This window comes from Poeciliopsis prolifica, unplaced genomic scaffold, assembly GCF_027474105.1.
Source record: "Poeciliopsis prolifica strain line A6 unplaced genomic scaffold, Auburn_PproV2 SCAFFOLD013, whole genome shotgun sequence".
Taxonomy (NCBI): Eukaryota; Metazoa; Chordata; class Actinopteri; order Cyprinodontiformes; family Poeciliidae; genus Poeciliopsis; species Poeciliopsis prolifica.
This window is the reverse complement of record NW_026562388.1, coordinates 8,991,352-9,016,960: the sequence shown is the minus strand read 5'-3', so window position 1 is coordinate 9,016,960 and position 25,609 is coordinate 8,991,352. Positions and strand designations below refer to the sequence as shown.

The window sequence follows — 25,609 nt, the reverse complement described above, 5'->3', positions numbered from 1 at the left end:
CTATTGTTGTGTGTTACTCTCTGTAATCTTTTTGAAGCAGTCCTTTAACTCTTCTTTTTAAAAATACCTTGCACTGAATCAGCGATAGTATCAGGACTTACAGTTTGACTCCTGCCTCCAGCCGTGGGGACATAAGTGATCTTGTAGTTCTGGACACGGCCCATAGGTAGAGTCCACCTGGCGTTCAGAGTGGTGGTGGTTTCATTGTACACAACTAAATTGGTGGGAGGTGCTCTTGGCACTGAAAAGCATACAAGCACCCACATTATCACTGTTGCAGCCACATCAACATCTGTTACGAATACAAGTGTCTCAATAAATTACAATGTCATCAAAGAGTTAAGCAATAAAGAATGACGCTTATATTGATTCATTATACACAAAGGGACATGTTTCAAGAGTTTATTTCTGTGAATTTTGCTTGCAGCTAATAAAAAGACAGAAGATCATTAAAAGTGATATAAGACTAATACACAAAGGGGCTGTCAATACAGAAATGTTGGCTTTCTGAAAGCATGTTGCTGTTTTCTAAAGTATGTTAATTGAATACTTTGTCGGGGTCTCTTGCATGTCTGTGCTGAGGTATTTAGGAAGCCCAAGGTGTTTCATCAGTGGGATCTTGATTTACAAAGGAAACACAAAATTACTTTTACTTTTCTTATTTGGCTTCGTAAGTGGCTTCATTCATCGTCTCTGGTTCAGGAATGGTTTAACACAAAGGATGCAACAATTGTAACTCATGACATAGATACATATAGGTGGGATGGCTATAAAAATACTTTAAATCTTGTTAATTTTAGTACCTCCCTAAACTGGGGTTTTGCTTCACAATCTGCTGGAGACTATAGCTGTTATTATTTCTTGTGAAACCTTTTTCTACCACACTTTGTCTTCCTTCTTAACTTTCAATTTTGGACAGCTTCTTCAGCAATTACATTTTTCCCTTAACTTTCAGAAACAAATTTTTGCAATATCTCCCTCTGTCAGCAATGAATCTATATAATGTGGCTTCCACATTTTGAACTGGTTTATTGAAATATGTTTTCAATAAACCAGTTTTTTGTTTTCAACGATATTCTAACGCATTGAAATGCACCTGCAGCAAAAGCATTAGTCATATGTATGGTCTGATATTTTAAAGTCATAGTCCTTCATAGTGTTTCAAGGGCATGTTCAACATTTCAGTTCCTTCTAGGTATTTGTCATTAAAATCTTTATTTTAGTAAATCAATCCTGGGATACCACTAAGTAGCTGTTAACTAAGAAGGACTGCAACTTTAAAGAGGAAAAGACACTCCTCAGGGTTTGTCTTTTCTGAATGAGGGATGGATCCTTTTCAGCACCAATGGAATGGTAATGATGATGATGAGGATGATGATGACAGATGAACTCATAATGCAATTAATGCATGGAGAGATTAATTGATGAATGAATAGATAGATGGATGGGAAGGGGATGAGTAATGAAATGGACATAAAAAACAAGAGTCAAAATCTCTACTTTGCCAGACATGCATGGTGGAAATCCATCGTCAGCCACTCAACCCGACCAAAACATGGAAGTGAAGCATGGTCATTTGGTAAAACACAAAGATAGACAAAAACAGTAAAACCACACTGACACAACTGCAGCATGGTTGGAGCAATGGATGGGTTATGGACTGGCCTTATGAAGAAATGAAAGTAGTCCAATGAAAAACGGTTCTGATGACTGGATGAAATAATAAAACATGCTTTCGGAATGGAGAAAAAGCATCCTTTAGTTTTACCGCAAACATACTTACATGGTCTACTACCATCCTTGGACACTACAGAGGCAGAAATAGAAAGGCATGATGTCTATTTTTACAGAATTATTTTTTGATGGAAATACAAAAAACTTCTGTTTTTCAAACCTTTGATCAAAGTCCAAGGAAGAAATTAGTTAGTCAAGCAAAAATGTAATAATTGTACGTAATACTTCATCACATCGCTTATAAATCAAGTATCTTACATGTTCTCTCAGTGCCCATCAGATCTTCGCTCTCTGACTCATCTGGGTAAATTGCAGTCACACGCACATCATATGGTGTGTCTGGCTCCAAGTTCTCCATGACATGGGTTGTCTCATCGCTGTTCAGAATGGCCTGATCAGAAAAATAACCAAAATCTGCATGAAGACAATCTCCAAGCTTGAGTCAAAGAATGAAAGCTTGGAAAATAAAATTAATTTCAAGAATTTGTTACATCTAGAAAGTTGTTTTCTCCTTTCTTAGACCAGGCAATGCGGTACAGAGAAACATCAGGAGCCCCGTGCTCCCAGGTTGCTCTGAAGCTGGTCTGGGTAATTTCAGAAAACTCCAGGTTCTTTGGTGCTGGAACCACATCTTGAATGAAAAAAATATACTGATTTATTGTATCTGGAATCTGTTCTACTAACACAATGTTCTCAATGACAGAATGGTTATCAGTCATACCTGTGATTGCAGATCCAGTCATCGGCTGCCCAGCTCCCTCGTCATAAATTGGAGTGACGGCTAAAGTGTACTCAGTCTGTGAGATCAGGTTCTGCAGTTGTTTCTCTATCACTCTTCCTCCTACTTCAAGCTAAGAAAACACACAGGATGAGTAAATACATGTGCATCTCGATAAATTATAATAGTATCAAAAAGTACAATTATTCAGTATTATAAAATAAAACCTATGGATTAATTCCTCATAATGATAAATTTCAAGGATTTATTTTTGTTAATTTGGAAGGTCTCTTAAAGCAGGGGTGCAAAAACTCGGTCCTCGAGGGCCAGGATCCTGCATGTTTTAGTTCTTTCCCTGGTTTAACGCACCTGGATCAAATGATGGGTGGTCAGAAGGCCTAAGAAGTACATTGACATGCTGAAAAGGTTGTTGGCACCACCAGGGAGAAAACTGAAACTTAAGAATGCCGGTCCTCGAGGACCAACTTTGGGCAACCCTGTCTTAAAGTAAATAAAAACCCATAATTTTGTTTCCCAGAAAATTACAATATAACATAAGACCAACAAAAATGTTATGATATAACCTACACCAGGACTGTCAAGCTAAAGAACATGCACTGTTTTTTACCTGCCTAATAAAATAAATACTTTCAGGCTTCAAAGTAGTAGAACAAGTACAAAAAGACTTAACTTCTAAAGTATCATCTTCAATGAATATTACTAACTAGACAACTAGACAGATAGCCATTAACAGCAGCCATATGTTTCCCTGAACTGTAACTGGGATTGTCATGAGGTGATAATTTGTCCTGCAGTTTGTTTTTTAAGTTTCACACTGTCACTGGCTTCTATCACACACATCCTCAACCTTTGCAGCCACTTTCACATGTGTGCTTTTACCACTGGAGCTTCAAGGATCACCTCCATCTGATTTATGGCTGAGGATGAAGCAAAATGCAGACCAAAGGTTTTGCTGCTCTTGCCCAAGAACTCCCAAAAGGAGACATGTAACCATAAACTATTTGTCCACAATAACTAAATGTTAATTCCTGCAAAATCGAATTCTGATATTTTCATAATCCGGTCGCTGGACCACAGAAAATTCCCAAATGTCCAACCAGCCATCTGCTTACTCCATTACAGTGGCTAAGCCAGAATAATAAAGTATCTGTACAAAACAATCTAAATAAATTCATCACCTTTGAGGCTAATAGTTCTAACAGATGACAAGCAATGGAAAGACAGTGCAGCACTGGTAAAACATCTTGCTTCGGTCTTCACTGAGACAGAAATAAAGACGGACAGGAATTATAAACACTGTTTTCTCTGAGGATGCACTGATTGCTCAATAAGAGATTGAAATAAAACAATTGTGATTTTATTTTTGCCCTGGTCTACAGACACACAAAATCCCACAAAATCCCTCATATGCATAGTAATAGCAAGTGCTAAAATAGTCAAAGGGAAGCATTAAAGGCATAAAATACTACTTAAAGATAAGTATAAATGAAGCTTCTGTTAAAGGATTAAAAGTAGTGACATTTTTACAGTCTTTTTGACATATTTTTTTAAAACTATCACCATGTGGTGATATGAGGTCTGTAAGAAGATCAAGCTCCTCCACCTCCTTTCTGTGCTGCTATTGCCATCTACCGAAGTTAATCACTCCCAACAAAAAACAATCAGAGCCAGGAGGACCATCTTTTTTGTTGCTTTTCTAAAATAAATCTGACAAAACTGGAAACAAACCCACTTCTTTAGCCTCTCCATCTTCAGCCTGGTAGGTGATGATATATTTACGAACAGCTCCAGGAGCAGCATCCCAGTACAGCACCATGGTGCTGTGGGTCACATCACGAACTCTCAGTTCACCTGCAGGCGGCATGGGCACTGAAGAAAAAACAAAACACCTGATGTCAGTTTCACATCACTAGTAGTATCGTAACCTTAAATTCTTCAAAAATAATTCATTTATACTGATACAAGAGTAACTACATACAGGTGACACCCTGCTGAGTCAGTGGTTCGCTGGCTGTTTCTCCGTAGAGGGCAAAGAGGGAGAGTGTGTAGGCCGTGTTGGGGAGTAATCTCACCAGCTGGACATCAGCTGTACCTGCTCCAACTCTGAGCTACAAGGCAACGAAACCAAACAAACAACAAAAAAGGTCAGAGAGGAAGTGAATGACTCTAAAAGACACAGATGTGCATGGGGCTAGAGAGAAAACTCTTAAGTGTTAAAGACATCTGTTCAATCTGGTTTTCACCCACTGGGTTTGACACTTCATGAACAAATCCTGATGTTCCCTTTGCAGAGTGAGCTCACAGTTAATCCACCCCTTTGTGACTAACAGTGTCTCTCTATGTCTTTTTGTCCGCTTAACAATATAATGGGAAAAAAAAAACACTGGCTTGTACAAAGTGATTATTCTATCAGTTTTCATTAGTTTCATTCATAATAAATGTGATTTGTTGTTGACATTTAAAATGTCTTCACATTTTTCCGTTTGTTAACACTAAAAATATGGTTGCTGATTTTTCTGGTGCAGACAGAATGCGTTCTTAGTGTTACCTCCTGCTCAATGCTGGGTTGAGTGGCATTGATGGCGCTGTAGAGCAGCATGTACCCAGTGGCACCCTGTACTTCTTCCCACCTGACTCGCATGGTGGTTGTCTGTTCATCGTAAATGGTCATCCTCCTCACAGCACTCAGAGGCACTGTAAAAGAACAAAAAGCATAAAGAATGAAACTATGTTTATGCATCCACACAGATAATACTTACATTTACATACTCTCTGCATTTGCAGTTTGTTTAATCTATCTGTGATAAAAATCCACAATATGTTTGAATGTTTTTGTATGCCCCCTTCTATCTACACAAAAAAAATGTGTGTGCCTTTGAATATACTCTTTAAAACCTGTCAGTCTAGAAAGCACCAATAAAACATCAAATCCTAAAACAAACAGGCACAAAAGCTCAAAATTTCTCTTGAAAATGAACATAATCCAGTAAATTCTTTTAGAACTTCCATCTAATTGAGATTTATTACTGCTTTTGTTTCTTTGTAGAGCAAGATATAAATGCTTTAATTAATGTTTCCATTTTATTAATGGAGACCACACTGGATTCAGAGTTCCTGATTGCATAAAATCGCTGTGACTACAACTCTGAGCCAAACATGAGCAACAGTATCATACTTTTGAGTATTTTTTTTCATTCATAATTCTCATCCATTACAAGATTTTAGTTTTTTTTCTATAGAAATCTTCAGTTTGTTTGTTTTTTTAACCAAATTTATATCATTTAATTTCACTGGGTCAGTTTTATGACATTGAAAAATGAGACTTACGTGTGGTTTCAACTCCCTTCAGTGGGTCGCTGCTGTCTTCTCCCACAACTGAGTAGACATTTACCAGGTACTGTGTCAGAGGTGTGAGGCCTTGGAGAACCACGGTGGTCTTACTACCATCAACAAACACCTAATGAATGTACACAGAGTTAGGTGGTCTGTAACAATTAAATTTTATTCCATTTGAACAATAACAAGAATTTAGTTGACCATTTGTGGGCAGATTCAGTTGAATCCAAATGTGTATGACACAAGAACCATTTTGGTCTTGTGGGATGTTAAACCAAACAACAATTCTCTTCGTTTAAGTTAGTTTGAATTACCAAAAATCATCTGCACTTACTAAGTTACAGATTACTAAAGCTATACTAGTTAATTCGAAGTCAGAATTTAACATTTGTTTCAACAGTATTTGGTAAAATTGTTTTTTTTTTTAAATTTCACCACATATATTTTTTAATCAAATGTTTTTAAAGCCAATTTTAGGCATGTTTTAACATATTGGTATTGGTGAATAAAAAACAAATACCATATCGGTAAACATTGGTTATCAAGCTAACAGCAACATCAGTGTCAGATATCAATATTGGCCCAAATTTTTATGTTGGTGCATCCATAATTACTCCTGACAGAAATGGTATAACTGAGTCAGGTTTGTGGGCTTTCATACTCACAAAAGCTCATTGACAAAAGGGCTGTTTGATGGCCACTACAAAGCATTTTGTTCTCTGTAAGCCACTTTGTACCTAATTTGGTTGTGTGGTCAGGCTCATTGCTTATTTGGATAATTCATTTGTGCTCTTGTTTTAACTTGCTAAATAGCCTCTGAGTTCATGTTGGTACAAGACTTCACAAAACATTTTCACATTGACTTTTGCTTTTGCTCTCAGGGTTTATAAAAACCATATGTACCAAAACACATTCGTCAACACAGAACCCATCTCTGTCCTAAACAATTTGTTTGCTGATCATTGCCATGCAGTATATACTTGCATGTAACTGAACAGATGAATGCAATGTTGTGTTTCATATCTTTGTGAAGTGTTGGAAGTTGTTTATCTACTTTAAATCAACACCAACATGAGACTAAAGTATCCATAGTTGAAAGCAGAACTTTTTTTTTTGTCTATATGAATCCAACCCAAACATGGCTGTCCCATTTCTCAATCCATAAACAACAATAAAAACTCATCACAAGATTCAGCATCAAACAAAACATTGAGAACTGAAGAAAAGAAAACAACTCCAGCATTGTGATTAGATTCAGAAACCAATGGCGTGTCAGTTTCACAAAGGTTGATGGCAAGCCTCTGCTGGCCAGTGAAGCTACGTATCACTCATGGAGACATTTGCTGTCTAATCCTCTACACTGAGAGCTGTGTGTTTGTGTTCCCTTGCCTTCTAGCAGACTGTAATGTAATTAGATACTGACATAGAGGCCAACACAAACAGGAGGCTGTTTGAGTGGATTTTCCCACTAGTATCGGAAGCAGTTTGTCAGAAGAGCTTTAAGCCAACATCCAATCAGCACCCGGCAGCTGACTGCAGTTTTAGCATGAACTCAATTATTGGCAGGTATGACATTTTTTGGAAGACAGCAGCAGATTAAATATGGGCTACCTGTTGAGGGGATCCTGACACAGTCATGTACTCCACTCGATATTTTTCCACTGGGCCGTCGGGGGCGGTCCAGGTGGCTCTAAAGGACTGGTGAGTCACCTCTGATGTCACAAGATCAGTGGGTGCATCTGGGGCTCCTCCTGTTTTGACATGGAAATTGTTACACTGCTAACCATAGAAGACCATAATAAATATAATTCAAAAGCACTCCTTTACTTCTATCATTTAATCACAAGGAGTTAAAAAGGAAATAGCTGATTTAAATTTTTTTCTGTAACTTATATAGTAGAAAAAAATCAAATGCATAATTAAATCATACCTCTCTGCAAAGTCCTAACAGAATTTTACACACAACCGAGCACTTAGTAGCTAGGCTTTTCCCAAAAAGCTCTTTAATTTGATTAAGGAGTAGACAATTTCCTTTTCCAGAGACAGAGAAAAAGAAAATATTTGGGGACATGGAAAATAACATATCTGCAGACATTTTCAGGCACTTGGCTAGTTGCCTGCATCCAATTTTCCACAAAACAACCAGACATCTAACTGAGTTTAGGTCTATGACTTAATACACCCCATTTATACAGATAATTGAGTGTGTGGACATAAAGCATATGTTGTCTCTGGTTGCTTCTTTTGTTATTCAGTAATAAGCATACAGCAGCTTTAGAAAGTATACCTTTTGAACTTTTTTTTTCTAGCCCCAACCTACTCAAACTAATTGATTCTAGGTGATAGATTAACAGAAAGAATTACCAAAATTATTTTTATTGCTAAATGCTGGATTATGTAGCGAGAACATTTTTAGATACATTTTGTAATTTTCTTTGAATGCAGAAAAGTTAGTCAAAAAGTCAGTATCGGGGATAACTGTCTTCTAACTTCAAAAAAAAATTTCTGGAATTTATAAACAGAAATTATTTTTGGCAATTGGAATTAATCTAAAACAAGCCAAGTTTGATCTTATTTAACTTCAGGCAGTAAAAAAAAAAAAAAAAAAGTATGTCTTCTTTTTCGGTACGTATAAACTGCATAACAATCGCTAGAGTGGAGTGGTTAAAATCAAAGAATATGTATATTTATTGTAATCAAAATTCAGAGACTACCTGTATTGTGTGGGAAATTTTATAACACTATTTACAGATGCTCTTTTTCAAACCAGGCTTAATTTAAGCTATTTCGAACAGAAAAATGGTGATCTACATTCTAGTTCCCATTCACATTACGATTAAACAGTACTTTTTGGTGGTCTGCCTCAAAAACCCCATTAAAATATTTTAAGCTTTGTGGCTATAATCTAACAAAATCAAAAACATTCAAAGAGTGAACACTTTTGCATGATTTTGTGTTTTGATCCAAACTCATACACACCTCCCTTCACGCTGTTACAGAGGTTATCACTAAGATTGTCCACAATGTCCAACAGGAAGGAGAAATCAGCCACGTTGTACATGTGGATTTCATCCGGATCGGAGGCAATGGATCTCAACTCATTCTCATCTGCATTCTTCACACCTATAAATGACATGTTATTGCTATTTATTATTTGTTCTACACAGTTATGCTTGTAAATGCTCACAAGTATGAAGTTTGCTTACCAATGGCATACAGCTCAATTCCCTGCTCACGCAGGCTCTGTGAAGGCATGACAACTTCATCCTGGGATTTTCCATCAGTTACCAAGACACCAATCTTTCGGGCACTTGGTCGCATCCCTACGCTCTCTTTAAAATTGTTCTGGAGGATGTAGTTAAGAGCCATTCCTGCAGATAAAACATTGCAATGATTTGATCACCACTTTAAACAGCTTGAAAAAAAACCCAAAAATATGATTGCATAGGTAGATTATATCTTTGCAGCCAGCTCTGGCTGAAGTACCTGTCATGGTATTTCCTCCTTTGTACGGCAGGTTATTGACAGCATTCAGGAGTGAGTCCCGTGTTGGATGAGCATTCAAGTGCCACTCAGTCTTTGGGTCACCACTGTACTGAGCAAGACCTGAAAATACAATGAACCTTTGTAAGACCTACTTGTCTCATCATGTGTTGCCTTTGAAATGAAATTGCTCATTCCAATTGCACCCACCAATCTGAATTTTGTCAGGACCGATGTCAAAGACTCCCACCATGCGAGCAATGAACGCTCGAATGGTCTTGAAGTTAAGCCGTCCGATACTCCAGGAGCCGTCCACCAGCAGCACAATGTCAGCCTTTGCAGTGGTTCTACACATTTTGTCTGACATTTCATGATAAAACAATAATATAAATTTAAAAGGAGGTACAATAAAGCTGTAATGCATACAAAATTGTATCTGTGATAGAAATTAAGAATGACAGAGGCATTGGAGGAAATAGAAGATGTAAAGAAGGAATGAAAGATAAAAGAGGGAAAATGTATCCTAAGCATTTCAACAAAGGACAATGAAAACATCATTTACAAAACATTCTTAGTGAATTCTTATTCCTTTTTCCCAGTATTTTACGCCAGAGGTTCCAGGTGGTACAATTATTATCATTCCAGCAGTACGTTGTTAGGGAAATATTTTTCACAGTTGTGCTTTTCGACATCCATGAGTGTGTCCCACAGGAGGATTGTGCTGTTAATGACCCTTGACATATCAAAGGCCTCTGAAGCAGAGAGCAATGTGCCTCTCTGGAGAAGCACCGTGATATTTACATCCTGTTTTCAACACCTGCATGATGAAAACGAAGGCATCTGATCCACTGTGCCAAGAAGAAGAATGCAGATGTGCAATGGAAATGGTCAGATATTACACTACGTGCCATTTACTGCAACTGAAAACAGGTTACATTACATTGATTAACAGTCGCTAAATTATTCAATTTGTAAAGATGCACAATGACTACTTCTAAAAAACCGATCAAATAAATAATTATTTTTTCTATTTCGTTTTGTTTGATGTAAAAAAAAGTAATGGTCTTGTGTGTAATATGCACATGCATATTTCTCACTGCCATTAAGATAAAAACTGAAAGGAGTCAAACAACTCTGATAAACAAATGTGTATGTACAACAATCCCTTCAAAAATACCAAAACTTAGAATATTCTTATTTAAAGCAAGCTGCAGACACTGTCCTCTTGAATCTACATGTAATTTCCAGGTGCAAAAGGCTGTCACTGAATCTGCATGTCTCCTTTTAAGGAACAAGATGTCCAACTGACCTTCACAACTCTTTCCAGTGAACCATGACATGTTCCTTCCTCTCACACTTACTGTGTGTGTCACTCTTACTCACTAAGCAGTAAAGTTTTTTATACATGCAGTAAGCTTATATGTGCATGGCTCTTTTTGCACTGGCTATAATTGAGCTGAAGAAACATTAAAAAAATCCCAAGCAATGCAAATAAAAAGTAAAAAGTCAAGACAAGTGAGTCTTCCTTGACATCTGTTTTACACAATTTGCTTTAAGGAATCTCTTTGTCTTTTATAGGGCTAGTGTTTATAGAGAAAATTTATAGTGTCCAGTGTTAGATTCTTGCCACAGAAAAACCAAATGTTGGAGATGTTACTTTATATGACGACAGAAAAATGTTCAGATGTCTTCAACTTTTTTCACATTGTTTCACATTACAACTATAGTTGAAATCTTTGCATTTTATTTAGATTTTTTTTGTGTGTGACTCAGCAACATAAATTAGTGGATAATTTAATAATCGATGTATTTTTTCCAAATAACATTGCAAAAGCCAGTGTGTATTTAGTCCTACATTCCTTTGCTATTACAGCTGCAAGTTTTTTGCGGTACATCCATCAGCTTTAGACCAACACTTTTGCTGTCTTACTTTATTCAAAATAGCTTAAGATCAAACAAAGTGGATAGAGACTGTCTGCAAATGTTAATTTGGAAGTATTATTACAGATTCTCAGTTGGATTTAAGCCTGGACTTTCACTGGACCATTCTCACACATGGATGTGCTTTGATCTAAACCACCATAGCTTTGGTTGTATGTTTATGTCTGAGTCTGTTTGGTGCCCTGGGAGAGCAGGGCACCAAACAGGAACATCTCCTTGGCTAATGGAGATGTTCCTGTTGCCCATATCAGAAACCACCACTGTGTTTAGGAATCCTGTCTGGAAGCTGAACTTCCATGCTAGTTTAAACCTTTTACAGCCTCAAACAAGTTTTCTTTAAGGATTGCCCTGCATTTAGCTTTATGTATTTGTGAACTACTTTCAGCTTTCCTGTCCAATCCAAGATAAAGAAAAACATCCTTTACAATTAGAATGAGACGATGCATAAAAAGGTTAAGGGAATACTTTAAAAACCATTGCAAGGCACTGTATAATTACATGAATATACATATTTCAGTTGCTGTCACTCTTGTTTGAATTTTCAAATATTTTCAAATTATATCTTGGTGCTTTGAAGAATAATCTTAAGCAACTTTACTTGGTCCATCATATGGAGGAGGTTCGGGTGCATCAGAGTATGTTGTGTTCTCTTCTCCAGCCAGTGGTACACTCTCTCCTCCATCAAACATACCAAACACACTCACTGTGTATTTAGTACCAGCTCTGTGAACCAACAAATGTCATAACTACATCTGGTCTAAATTTTTGTAATGGTTGAAATAAATGCAAAATTAGTATAGGGAGAATGAAAATACACACCTGAGTTCCTCTAGCACAACAGTATTGTCATAGGGACCAACCATAAGCTCCCTCAGGTCTATGTCATCCTCAGCAGGGTGAAATTTGACTTTGTAGCCCTTAACATCACCAGGAGCGTGGTCCCAAGTCACTCTGAAGCTTGTCTTTGTTGGTTCAGATGTCTGAAGATTCCTGGGACCTTTATAAGGTGACACTGGCGAGAGGAGAATTGAAATGCAAAGAATAAATGTGTCAGTAAACCCTGGACTGTAAAGTACATGATCAGGATTTGGTTGATGATAAAACTCTAACATACATGTTGTTCCTTCTCCTTCTCTTGTTTTGCCTTCCCCGGAACGATAGACTGGCACCACAGTTATGTCATAGGTTGTGAAAGGAGTGAGGCGTCTCAGAACGGTAGAGGTGGTGCCACCGGGTACTTTGGCAGCTAGCTGGCGCCCTCCTGGCTGTGGTTTGTAGGTAACGCGGTAGTTGACCACATTTCCAGGGGCTGGCTGCCATGTCACCTTCATAGTCTTCTCTGTTTCATCCGAAACGACAATTGTTTTGCTGTTGGCTGAGACTGCAAGTGAGGAAGTAAAATGTTAATGATGTGTCAAAAGGGATACACAGTGAATGAATAAGAAATAAGTCTTTTTGATGTATTTTTTTGTATGGCCAAGCATGGTAAATGAATACTTAATCACCCGTGTTAACAATCTAACTTTGGAAATGCAGACAGCATGACTTTCCTGTTGTACATTAACTAAACGGCAACATACACAAATAGTTCCACATTCATGCAAAAATAAACCGACTGAAACCCTTCAGACTTCCCAATATATACATGAAACCAAACAAAATTTATAAACTGGCACATATTTCTACAGCAAATCTATAAAAGCAGTTTGTATTTTTCCAGTATCAAAAGAAAAAATGAAGTGTGAATAGTCAGAGGTTTCAAAATGAGCTGAGGAAAATATTCAGAATGTTTTATTTCAGAGGGAGTACTTTTATTGATGGAAAAAAGCTGCAAATCCAAGTTTGCCATGTGTTACTCAGCCCAAAGAGACCTAAGATTCATGAAAAGGCTCAAGAAAATAAATCAGCAGATGGAGGTGCAGCTTCAAGAAAGTTCAGGTCAACGGACCTGCCTCATGGTTCCTTTCGGCATATGCCATCTTTATAGATGATGAAAATCAAAAGAAAACTATTTTTTTCTTTTGCACATTCCTTTTCACTAACTGGTGGAAAAATTTCTCCCCATTGGAGCAAGTTTCCTCTACATATGCTTTTCTCATTCAAGCATCATTATGGTCTAACAAGAATAAAAGGCAAGAGTCCGTCAGTTCTAAATGTCTCATGAAAACCATGTGCAAGTGTCTTTGGAATTACATCAACTCTACATTTAATGAGGTGCTTGAAAAGCACCTCATTAACTGTCATCTCTGCAGAATTATCATAAAGGTTGATTAAAAGAAATTCAACAAAGCTTAACTTGAGATTTAAATAATCAACGTATTTAAAACAACTTATGAAACTCAGAAACACTCTTTACCATTATTAAGGTATGACAGAAGAAAAAAGACAAAAACTGTCTTAACAGATTGCACTTCAAAAATAAACTTGTCTACCAAAGCCAAAACTGAAAAATTATTCAACTAAAAAGTGACAGGAAATGGAAATAAAAGCTATAATCAATCATGACAGAGAAAAATTAATGATAAAAGAGACATAAAAACTTACTGTCAGTGGTTTCTTCTCCAACCAGTGGCTGGCCCTCTCCATGACCATAAACAGCAAACACTGACACCTGGTAACGTGTCTCTGGGGTAAGACCTTCCAGGATGGTGGCGGTGGTGACTCCTTGTGTTGTCTTTTCTCCAGTCTCGTCACTGAACAGGGACTTCCAAGTGACCCGGTACTGGCGAACATTACCTGGAGCAGCCTTCCAAGACACCGCAAAACTGGTATCGGTGACGTCTTTGGTCACCAAGTCTCTGGGTGTTCCAAGCTCTATGGATAGATTAAGATCAACTACAGGTAAGTAATTGCATAATGATTTTAGGAACAATACAGTATGAGCTTCAAGTTTACTTGTTCTTGCCAAACAATTTCTTCAGTTTTTTTTTTTTTGTTTGTTTGTTTGTTTGCTTTTTTGATTTAATTGTAAAAACAATTGGTGTACAATAGCTAATGTTTCTACAAGGGTTCAAAATGCTGAGAGATCAGGGATTTTAAACTGTTGTGCACTGAGACATTTATTAACAGTTAACCAATAAGTTAGATTTATTGGTCCTGGAGTCTCATGCCGAAGGCTGGCCTTAGAGGGAACAAGTCCAAATAGGAGTTATCCAAGTAGGAGTTATTAAAACAACTCCTACCTTAAAAACATGTTAGACCTTTACTTGATCCCCATTTAATGCGCAACTAATGTAATATGCTTTTTATACAGAAGTGGGGAATTATTAAAAGTATTCTTTATTATGTTTTGTGATGGACTTTTCTTAAGAGAAAAATCAAAGACATGCCCCAACAGTGGCCAAGACCAGAACATCTAAAAGATTTGTGTCAAACTAAACTCGTCAAGGGCCAATGTCCTGCAAGTTTTAGATTTTTCTCTACTTGAACACACCTGAGTCAAATAATGAAATGAACTGTCCTGGACAGGAAATAAAGTTGTCATTGATCTTTCCACATCACATCAAAGAGGAAAAATATCCTATTCTTGTAAAGTATGCAAAGGCCTGTACTATACTGGAGTTATGTTTACAGAACCTGAAGTCTGAGTAGCTGACTGTAAATCCACCATGGTCATTGCCAGACAAATGCAAGACCTTGGAAAGAACTGGAACATATGAGCTTAGTTGCTCAAATCGCACAATGTATCAAAAGTTTATTTCCCTCTTAGGGCAGAGAGATGATGCAGCTAATGGCAGCTAATGAGTCTGATTGGGATTAGCTCAATGTGCCAACCACAATTTTAAAATAGTAACATGGAAGCTGAAGAACAGCAGCAAAATTCAAATTCCGAATCTCTGTATCCATTTAAGAAACTTCAACAATATGATTGCTTTATCAAGCTGCGACTGATGTCGAATATAGACGTCTTGTTATTCGAGGAAGTGAACAAAACACAAAAAGGATAGCAGGAGCAGACCTAGCAATAAACCACCACCACTAATCTGTCTCCACTTCAACCCCTCAGGATCTGTTTGAGCAACTTGATTTTCTGCATACCTCCTGGAAAAAGTTCTGGAAAACTCATTACAAATCATATATCCCCCAAAAAACTCCTCCCTGGCAGAACTTGAATTTTCCACTGAAACAGAGGAAACGAGAGCCACAAAGTGTGTTTTCTACAGTTGCAGATGTTGTGCGAGCCCTGCTGTTTTTGCTCACTTTTCCTGGGGGACCACTGTGAAAGGAGAAACACAAGGAAATGCAGAGGAGGGGATTTTATGATGGACAGCCACCACATGCTTGGCTGAGAGGGAAACCAACGTCGAGGTGGATTTGTCTGTCTGGCTGCCATACAGCGATGGATTCACCACAGGAAGATGGGCTGCTGCACATAGACTCCCACACATCCTTAGGGATGCTGATCTGATCGTCATTCAAGCCTCTTAACCCCAACATGCCAGCAGCTAATGGCAATATAATCACAGACACAGCAAACCCTTCAAGCAGGGTGGTCCAACTCAAACCTCATTCATCAAACATAATGAAAATAGGATAGAGAAAAGACGCAATGTAAGGAATGATCCACAAAACAAATTCATCAGAGGAAACGCATAATTTTCACAATTGTCACAATGCAGCAACCTTTAAGTCCTTTTGGGTGTCCATTTACTTCTGCTAGAACTGCCATAGTGCCCATCTGCCTGCCTGTGAAGTAGAGCAATCTGCACCTTGAGAACAGTGGCCATTTTTCATGAGTGATGGTCAAGCCCAGAAGCTAATGAAAAGTTCCAGATTTTGGAGAACCATGAAAAAAGCAAAGACCTCTTAAAAATAATCACATGATCAAATAGAACATTTATCTTAGCAAAGCAGAGCAAGCTGGATGTACTTCACTGACTTTTCCAGCAGCCTTGTGAGCCGTAGCACGAAAAGATCACAAGATAATGACTTCTGCAGACAATGGCTTGCTTTTCGTCGATACTTAGAGGCAAACTCAAGAGTAGTGGCAACTCCAAGAAGCAAAGCACTCCGTAACAAAGCACATGGTACACAGACGGCACCATGATTTATAACCAAGAATTAAATAGTCATTCAGAATTTGTTAGTTTTTTTAAGTGTGTTTAGTTACCAAAAATATGTTTACATGTAGCTTGGTTGTGTAACTGCATATTTACAGAAAGGATTGCAGCAGTTTCTACTCAGCACTCTTTCAAATTGTCTGTGAAGTCATTAGGCTCCTAAATCAAGGTCTGAAAAGGAGGTAACTCTAATGATGATCAGGTATAACATTATGACCACCTGTTGATGAGTATTTTGGTTTTAAGCATGGTCTCGACCAGAGTCCTTAAGGTGTGCTATGCAGCCATGCAACATATCAACAACTGAAGAACCTTATTTCTTCAGTTGTTCTCTTGGATTGAGATTTTGGGAATTTAGAGGCTAAATTAAGTTTTGAAATTTGTTGAGCTCCTAAAACTATTCCAAAACCAAATCTTCTGGTTCAAGAACAGTATCATCCACACTGTCAAGGAATGCGGTTTCCTTGAAACTGTACACATGATCTGCAAAAGTGTTTGTTTATGTTGTACATGTCAATCTAATGTCCACATTCTTTCATAACATTTACTCACTTTTCCTGGGGAGCCAGGAAAAGTGAGCAAATGCTTTTGTAAGATTGCATTCTTCCTAAAGTAGATCCCAGTGCCAGGGAGGTTGCCGAGCTTGAGATGCTTACTCTCCAACTACAAAATATGATCATATCAGGGCACCTGATCTTCCATTCCTCTGTAGTCCAGTTCTGATGCTGACAAGCCCATTGTTGACACTTTCAGTGGCAGACAGGAGTCAGAGTGACCATGTTGCCAGTTCACTACTATTCCTTCCTTGGATCACTTTTGATTCGAATCTATCAAGCCATCACATTTGAAATGAATGGTTATTGAAAACCCAAGAAGACAGAACAAAGTATATTTTCCTGCAGATACTGTGATTTCACAACTTTTGCTTTACAAGACACAACCTTCCAAAGAAAAGGTCAAAATTCAGCATACAGTAGCAAAGTTTTAGTGATGGAACAGACTGTTTTTTTTTCAGCATAACATTGGTATCCCTATTTCATAAATCAATTGAGAAATAGCTGCTGAGTTCAATGACTCCACTCAGTCTGTATTGCTTTTTTCCACAAACCCCTTCAAAATGACTCCAGGAAAAATAGTTTTGTCATCTCAGCACTGTCACCTTACTTTATTTCTCTTGGTTCACTTAAACATATACACAAACCACAAAGATGAGGTCTTCATTGTTTGTAAGCCAAGACTGTCTGCCCCAAACCATACGTCACAGCATCTTCACAGTGGTAGAGAAAACTATTCTGACCATGTCTCTGACATAGTCTGAAAAATGTACAGAAGGTAGCCCAGGGCATTATCCTGTGCTCTTCTACAAATTAGAACTGGTGAATATAGTCCTTGGCCACTTTGGACAGTTGAACTTCCCAGTTCTTAGTTGGATCCCATTCTCCCTTTGCTCTACAATCTTTTGGCATAGATGGATCATATTGACAATACAGTTGCAGATGGGTCAAACGTGCATCATGGATGCAAAGCTTTGATTCAACTACATCCTAAAGATCCTCTGTTGGATTTAGATCTGGTGACTCTGGAAGCCATTGAAGTTCAGTAGACTTATTATGTTCAAGAGACCAGTTTGAGAGGATTATATTATCCTACCTATCAGAAGATGTGCACACAGCAGTCATAAATGGACAGACATGGTCAGGGAGGTTCTGGTCTTTAAACAATGCTCAAGGATTCCAAAGCAACTAGGTGTGATCATGAGTTGGTATGACAACTTTTCAGGTATCATGTGAAAAGTAGGTTCGGTTTTGTTGGCTTGCATGTGGAATCATTTGATGTTTTAATAAGTTTCAAACCCACCCAGTAGCCTAAGGCATTGCATTTCACATTATGAAGTAACATTCTTTCCTCTCATCCTCATGCTGTATCTCTGCCCGTGTTTAGCCCCACCCTCGAGCAAGATGAATAGACAGTCTGCTCTCAGACGAGACAGACAGATCACCCACCATTCAAGGTAACATTAGGTAACTTCTTCCACATGCGGAATAAAACTCCCTGAGCTTAAGTAAATAATTTCACCATGTTTGTATATAATATCCACATTTTGGATGTTCATCCAAGTCCTCCTTCTGACACCTTCTGTGGGTTCCAGCTGAGTCCTCTCAGGATGTTTCTGTCCAGCTCAAGGCTCCTGTCTTGCCAATTGCTTGTTGTTTGTCACAAGGGAGGCCTTTGTACAAGCCTTTGAGTTCTTGCCTACACAGATTTCACAAAGTGGGTCATTCAAAAAGTGTCACCCAACACTGTTAGATTATTGTTGTGGAATGACAGTTTTATAGCTTTAGGTGGGTAAGCAACGTGCTTTGTCAATGAAGCGTTTTGTGAGTGGGTGTGTAGCTGACAACACCACAGATTGAGTCTTAATCTGTTAACAAAGCACTTTGTTTGCTTAGAACAAACAAGAGGAAATAAATCCTCCCTCCTTCGGACCAATTACATTTACATATAATTATTGCTATGTTTTATAATTGTGTAAAACAGCTTTCCATAAGCAAACTCTTGGTTGTGATTTAAGACAACCACTAGACTGATTTCATTTTGGCACTTAAAATGACAAATTAAACTCAGTCAAAAATGTTCCTGTTATTTCAGTCAGTTTCTGATCTTTAATCACTCTAAGATGGAGCACCCTAATTTAAACCAGGCCATCCTGAAAATGTTTTGTGCCCATTCCTGTGCAGATGGGCCAAGAACACTAATCCTTTTAACCTTACCATAAGCATCTCATCCATCTTCAAGCCAAGCAAATATGTTTATTGTTCAGCCAAATTCTGTGATTGATAGAAAGTCTTCCAGTCCAGAATAGCACCCTCAAGGTAGTACCCTACTTTAAGCTACAAAGTAAATCCTTTAGATTCTTCAGAAGGGAAAGTGCAACAGTGGTATTCTGTGTTGAACAAAGTATCTTTGTTGTTGACCTTTCAGACCTTTCCTCCATGTAGCTCTCCCTCTCTGACCTTCTTGTCAGGGGTGACTACAACAAACTTCCTGCACTGCATGAGATGACCAGAGCACGAAACCACCTTTTGTTGCATGATCAACAATATAGCTCACAGATGGCCTGCAGCTGCTGAATTCTGAATTCTCAGTTCTGTCAAATGGGCTTAGCTGAAAGTAAACATTTGGCCACAATTATTTATTTTCAGAATAAAATTATATTTTGTATTAGCAACAAAATATCCTAAATAGATCAGAAGGGCTATAATAATTCAATAAATAACACACCCCATATAAACCAACGTACAAAGTACTGCCAAACAAGTATGTGACTAGATTAAAGTTGTTCCATATGTTTTCAGCATTTACGAGCATTCCAAATTTATTTAATTCCCACTTCCTTAGTAGGAAGCGAAGCTACCACAATCCACCATCTGTGCAAAAAGAATGACTTTGAGAGTAGCATTCTTTCCTTATTTCTGAAACTTATACGGAGGTCCAACTCATTGTGCGTTGTCAATGTACTCATATCAATTTTACTTGATGTTTCATTACAACCACAGACTATATATGCTATAAAAAAGTTGTGTAAAAATTGTGGTGTACAGAAATGTATCAAATTTTACAAATAAAAACTGGAAAAATGTGGGGTGCAGCACACCCAACAATGTACTCATATCAATTTTACTTGATGTTCCATTACAACCACAGACTATATATGCTATAAAAAGAGTTGTGTAAAAATTGTTGTGTACAGAAATGTATCAAATTTTACAAATAAAAACTGGAAAAATGTGGGGTGCAGAACACCCCGCATTTGTGTTCAAGATACACAACACGTCATTACTGAGTATAGTTCCTCATTTGAACTCAAATTTGTGAAAAGCTTTGGTTGAAAAAACAACATAATAAAGACCCAGAATCACAGCAGACAAACCAGGGATACATTTGTGGAACAGGCTACAAAAACAATACTCCATCTCAAAACAACTCATGGGTGTAATTGCAAGCTTATATGACTAACTCCCTGAAATGGCAGCTCATGTAAGTGGAACATTAATCATAAAACCAGCAAGGAAGCCTATCCAGCATCAAAGATTCACAGCTCAGGTGGGAGAATCTATAGGAGAATTATTAAAAGTTCGCTCTACAACTCTGGCACCAAGAAGATTGGCAAGATTTTGAGTTGTAGAAAGAGAGCCAAGATAATTTTCTTATGCAGTTTGTCACAAATGATTGCAAGGAGACAGCAAACATGCAAATTAAGATCAGATGTGAAAAATAAACAACTTTAATATAACAAATAGTTTTTTTTTCTAAAAACAAAAATTACTAAGCTGAGTACATATGTAGCCCTCCAGTTTTTTTTTTTTTTTTACACAATAATGCACTTTTCAGATTTTGCAATGAATTTTGAAAGGATCTTTTACTTCCATGTCACTATTTTATACTTATTTCTACAAGAAAATAACACAATTATTTGATTTAGAATTTTTATGTCAGACTTGCAACATCAAAAAGTGAGAGGCATGCAGAGGCATGACAAACTGCAAATTCTAAAAAGAAATTGTTCCAAAATGATCATGTCAGTCTCTAAGATTTCATAAGGAAAAGAATATAATATATTCATCAACACAAAATACCTTTTTCAATGTATTAAACTAATGATTGACCCATCAACAACTAGGAGTTTTGAACTTTCACCTTAAGTGGAATTTCTGCCTACCTTCTAAAGTAGTTCCTGTACCCAGAAGAGGATCCCCCAAGCCGGTGGTATAGCGTGCAGTTACAAACAGCTCATATTCAGTGGCTGGTTGGAGGTTCTTCAACATTGCCTGGGTGGTATCTCCGTTGACAGATATCTCCTTCCTCTCACCTCCTTCTGCAGGTTTATAGGCAATGCGATACTGAAGAACATTTCCCGGAGCAGCCTGCCATGTTAGTTTCATTGTTGATATTGTTTCTTCAAAGACTCGAAGGTCTCGCGGAGATCCCCGAACTGAAAACAGGAGTGAATGAATAAGAAAGTTCCTCAGCAGAGAAAAAGTAAACACATCAATTGAAGTTTCCTGTCTTACCTTCCTTGGTGGTACCATCAATCAACATTTCATCTCCCATTCCACTTGCATACTCAGGGGACACAGAGACACGGTAGGTGGTGATTGGGAAAAGCTCTTGGAGAACTATAGTAGTTTCTGCTCCAATGGTCTGGGCCTCTATTATTTCTCCTGTGCCACTTAGAGGAACATATGATAGACGGTACCTAATCACAGCACCAGGAGCAGCCTGCCATGAAACCCTGAAACTGTTTGTTGTTTCCTCTGACACTCGCAAGTTCCGAACTTGGCCTTGTTCTGAAAGAAAAAGTTTGATTAGAAATGAAAAATCTTCCTTCTACTCAGAAATCTTACAGCAAATCTGAATAAGTCTTTTACCTTCAAGAGTTGTTTCTTCACCAGTCAAAGGAAAACTGTCTCCTTTGTCATACTGAGAAAAGACGTTGACTTCGTAGGTAGTGACTGGAAAAAGATGGGGAAGAATGGATGTGGTGGTATCACCTGGCACTATGAGGGAAACATAGTCTCCAGTGATATCTTCAGCCTTGCGGAAACGCACAAGGTAAGACAAAACGGCAGCAGCAGGAGCTGTCCAAGTAGCACGGAAGCTTCTGGAGGTAATCTCAGAGAAACGGAGATCCTGGGGAGGAAGGAGGCCTGCACGCAAAGGAATGTCTTTTTAGAAATTTTGCCTTTTAAATTGAGTACAGAAACTAAAAATCTGGCAAATTTTGAAGTGGATTTACTGTTGCTGTATTCAGCTCTTAAACTGTAAAATTCATTGTGTTCTACTGAACACCGAGTGGTATATTTGCAGTGAACAATCATAGACTAATAACAAAGGGCTGTTTGCTGTCTATAAAGAAACTTCTCTGTGTCTTCTTATACTTTCAGTGACATTTGACTCAGTCGGAACAGCCTGGTTGCTTGAATGCAATTATTTCAGCACCTATTGTATCTAATTCCACACAGACTTTCCAACCTCTTTTAGTGAACATGTTTCTGCGATATTAAAATGCATGAAACTGGGCACTGCTTCAAGCAAATTTGACTGGTTTTCTGCCATGTAACTGAAAAATCTTAATATTAAGATCAATATTCTAAGATCTAAACTTTTTTAGAATTTTCTTTTTGTTCTCAAGTAAAAGGCATCCACTAAGCAATACCTTTCTGGATGCCTTTTCCACTGGAATAGTATTTCCAGTGAAGAATCATATTTCCAGTAATTTTCACTGGAACAAGATTCCAGCGAAAATTGCAGCAGTAAGCTAATGTTTAACTTTATTTTAGTAAATTGCTTACAGTTACTGGCATTTTGCCTTCTATTTTTTATAAGTCTGTCTGTACTGGTTTTTTTAAGATTAGTCTTAACAAATATAAAATTAGCATTTTACAATTGTAAAATAGTAAAAAAAAAATGTTTTACTATTGCTTAAATTGTTTTAACAATTTGTATTTCTGAAGTCTGTGCTGCTGGCCAAGAAATCAGACTCCAAGGCCTGGTCAACCTTGTAAAAATACTTTAATACCAATTTTTTTTTTTTTTTTTTTTTTTTTTATCTGGTTAAAATGTTTAAGAATGAAACAAATAATAATAATAACCTTGGTTTACAGAGGCTATTGCAACTCTGTATTATATCTTGTTTATCAATGGACTGACATTATATAAAAACCATTTGCCTTCATATTTACTCCAGACCATCTAGAAAAGAAGCTAAAAAAAAGAAAAATAATCAATTTAAGCTATAAATATTCTTTAAATACTTAGTACTTACTTTTCTTTTTGATCTTCAAAAGTTCCTGTTCAATCCTCAGACAGATGGACTGAGTCAGCTCCTTGGAAATTCTCTGGAAGGCATCAAAGTCCTCAACTTCATAAACATGAGTGTCAGCTGGCGGATTAGCAATAGCCTCCAGCTCAGATCTCACTGCATCCTTCACACCAACAGCAAAGATCTCCACATCAATATTCCTCAGTTTGGAGGCAGCATCCTTAAAAGAGTCTGATGACTTTCCATCGGTGATGAGGACCATGACACGAGGAACATTATCCCTCGCTCCACGAGCTGGAACGAAGATCCTCTCTCTGACATATGTCATTGCTTTCCCAGTATTTGTGGAACCACCACGGTACGGGAAGCTACGCACAGCTTTGACAGCAGCATTAATGTCGTGATGGGTGTTAAGGGCAAACTCGGTGTGTGGATCTCGACTGTACTGGACCAAGCTTATCTGGATGTTATTGGGTCCAATGTCAAAGGAAGTGACCAGTACCTCTAGGAAAGCACGGACTTTAGCAAAGTTCTGTAATCCAATACTGTATGAGCCGTCAACCAGTAGCACCACATCAGCCTGCACATCCACTCCCAGGGAGCACTCTAGGAAATAACAGGAAATTATAAATTAAGTGACTACATTTCATAGAGTGTGTTTTCAGCAAGAGTAAATTTTACACTTACCAGTTGACACCTTAACAGGCTGAGTCTTTGCTAGATCCAGAATGGGTTCACTTGGAGTCAGACCTTTCAAGGCAAACAAACTGATCTCATATTCGGTCTCAGGAGAGAGGTCTCGTGCATTTATAGATGTCTGTGTTGGTCCAATGTACAGTTCTTGTCTCTTCATTCCAGGTACCATGGGAATAAGTGTCAGCTTGTAGCCTGTGATTTCACCCACGGAAGGATCCCATGTCACCCTCATTGACTTGGATGCAATTTCCGTAACTTGCAAGTTAGAGGCAGGCTCCACCACTGGTAACAGACGCAAAATCAAGCATTTTATTTGAGATAAATTTCAAAGTTATGTACAGCGTCTCAAATACATATTAAATTATTATGATTTTACTTACTTTCTTCCCCACTGACCAAAGAGTTAAGCTGCTCATCTACGCCAGAGCAAACTTCAGTGATGATCTTTTTCTGGACATCTTGGATCAGGTCAAAGTTGGGCACATTGTAAACATGCTTGCCGTGAGGTGTAGAGGCAATTTCTCTGAGCTCATCTTCATCTGCTCCTTTGATACCTGCACGGAAAGATGCATGACAGCACCAATAACGCTTTCTGCTTTGCAGATGTGAGAGATACTTAAATGCTTTGGAGTACAGCCAAAGTTATGAAAAACAACAATATTTCACTTCTCCTCAGGGCAAATGTGGATCTCATGATAAAAACCAATGGAAAATTAAAACAGTTTCCAAGAACAGACAACTCTCCACGATTTAAGAAAACCCTGAATAATAAAACATACCTAGTACAAATATTTCCACTCCAATGTTCCTAAGTTTTTCAGCATGCTCCTCCACTGGGTCCTGGGATTTTCCATCAGTGATGATCATGGCTACCTTTGGAAACCCTTTTCTTGACCCAGCTGCCTCAGTGAAGATGTTTTTCATCAGGTAATCTATGGCATCACCTAAGCGAAGAATTATACATCTTGAGTTTTTACATTGGCAGTTTGAACTTAACACGTCGACACAATCATCCTTTTTAAAAAAATTTTGTTACTCAATCAAATTCTCTCTAGCCCCTTACCAGTCATAGTGTTCCCTCCTTTGTAAGGCAGAGAGTTTATGGCTTGCAGAAGGTCTCCTCTTCTGGTGTAACGAGTGAGGGGGAACTCTGTGCGAGTGTCTGTGCTGTACTGAACCACAGCAACACGAGTTTTGTCCTCACCGATGTCAAAGGCCCCTGCCAGGGCACCAATGAAACTACGGATATGCCTAAAGTTTTCTCTGCCCACACTCCACGAGCCATCCACCAGAAAAACTAAATCTGCGATGGCACTCACAGAACATTCTGAGAGAACACAGTAGAGAAACAAACAATATGACGGGCAATTAGTGCAGAGCAAAAACATTTAGATCTTGCATTAAACATTTTGATTGGTCAGGATTATCTAGGTTTGAAACAATTATAATAAAACAATTTTTGTTTCTCAAAGTAAATCAATTTATATTCTAAATAAGTGCCAGTAAGGAAATGACAGCAAGCTGGCTTTCAAACAACACATTTTATGCCTCACCTCTTTTGAATGTCTAAATAAAATCAAATCCCTGAGACATAGTTGGATCCCTTAGAGTTGCATTCAGACATCAAAAGGAAAAATCAACTGATGCCAAACAGTGGGCTGGTATAGTGATTCCAGCAGATGGCTTTACAGACTAAACATTTAGCTGAGGCTCCACTGACTGGGGTCTTTTCAGCTTTAAAACCCACAAAGATTTCAATCATAAATGAAATTTTCTGGAACATTTAACATGACTCCA

At 37.9% G+C, this 25,609-nt stretch overlaps 1 protein-coding gene across 4 annotated transcripts in view; it reads right to left on the bottom strand.

Annotated features, from left to right (window-relative positions):
* The window catches only part of col12a1a (collagen, type XII, alpha 1a), a 62,692-nt gene that overhangs the window by 30,081 nt on the left and 7,002 nt on the right, over nucleotides 1-25,609 (bottom strand). For 2 of the 4 annotated variants that reach the window (XM_055038165.1, XM_055038163.1), the window contains exons 6-31: nucleotides 24,876-25,139; nucleotides 24,592-24,756; nucleotides 24,193-24,366; nucleotides 23,804-24,094; nucleotides 23,120-23,722; nucleotides 21,723-22,001; nucleotides 21,366-21,641; nucleotides 21,014-21,286; nucleotides 13,778-14,047; nucleotides 12,348-12,614; nucleotides 12,053-12,245; nucleotides 11,832-11,956; nucleotides 9,503-9,652; nucleotides 9,296-9,415; nucleotides 9,016-9,180; nucleotides 8,789-8,932; nucleotides 7,421-7,560; nucleotides 5,801-5,930; nucleotides 5,022-5,167; nucleotides 4,452-4,581; nucleotides 4,206-4,342; nucleotides 2,456-2,585; nucleotides 2,226-2,365; nucleotides 1,993-2,125; nucleotides 1,784-1,807; nucleotides 102-241 (exon numbers count right to left, since the gene is read on the bottom strand). In XM_055038165.1, the coding sequence (XP_054894140.1) occupies nucleotides 102-241; nucleotides 1,784-1,807; nucleotides 1,993-2,125; nucleotides 2,226-2,365; nucleotides 2,456-2,585; nucleotides 4,206-4,342; nucleotides 4,452-4,581; nucleotides 5,022-5,167; nucleotides 5,801-5,930; nucleotides 7,421-7,560; nucleotides 8,789-8,932; nucleotides 9,016-9,180; nucleotides 9,296-9,415; nucleotides 9,503-9,652; nucleotides 11,832-11,956; nucleotides 12,053-12,245; nucleotides 12,348-12,614; nucleotides 13,778-14,047; nucleotides 21,014-21,286; nucleotides 21,366-21,641; nucleotides 21,723-22,001; nucleotides 23,120-23,722; nucleotides 23,804-24,094; nucleotides 24,193-24,366; nucleotides 24,592-24,756; nucleotides 24,876-25,139 (5,009 nt within the window). The remainder of the gene's footprint in view (nucleotides 1-101; nucleotides 242-1,783; nucleotides 1,808-1,992; nucleotides 2,126-2,225; nucleotides 2,366-2,455; nucleotides 2,586-4,205; nucleotides 4,343-4,451; nucleotides 4,582-5,021; nucleotides 5,168-5,800; nucleotides 5,931-7,420; nucleotides 7,561-8,788; nucleotides 8,933-9,015; nucleotides 9,181-9,295; nucleotides 9,416-9,502; nucleotides 9,653-11,831; nucleotides 11,957-12,052; nucleotides 12,246-12,347; nucleotides 12,615-13,777; nucleotides 14,048-21,013; nucleotides 21,287-21,365; nucleotides 21,642-21,722; nucleotides 22,002-23,119; nucleotides 23,723-23,803; nucleotides 24,095-24,192; nucleotides 24,367-24,591; nucleotides 24,757-24,875; nucleotides 25,140-25,609) is intronic. The other 2 variants (XM_055038164.1, XM_055038166.1) reach the window with 2 other exon arrangements.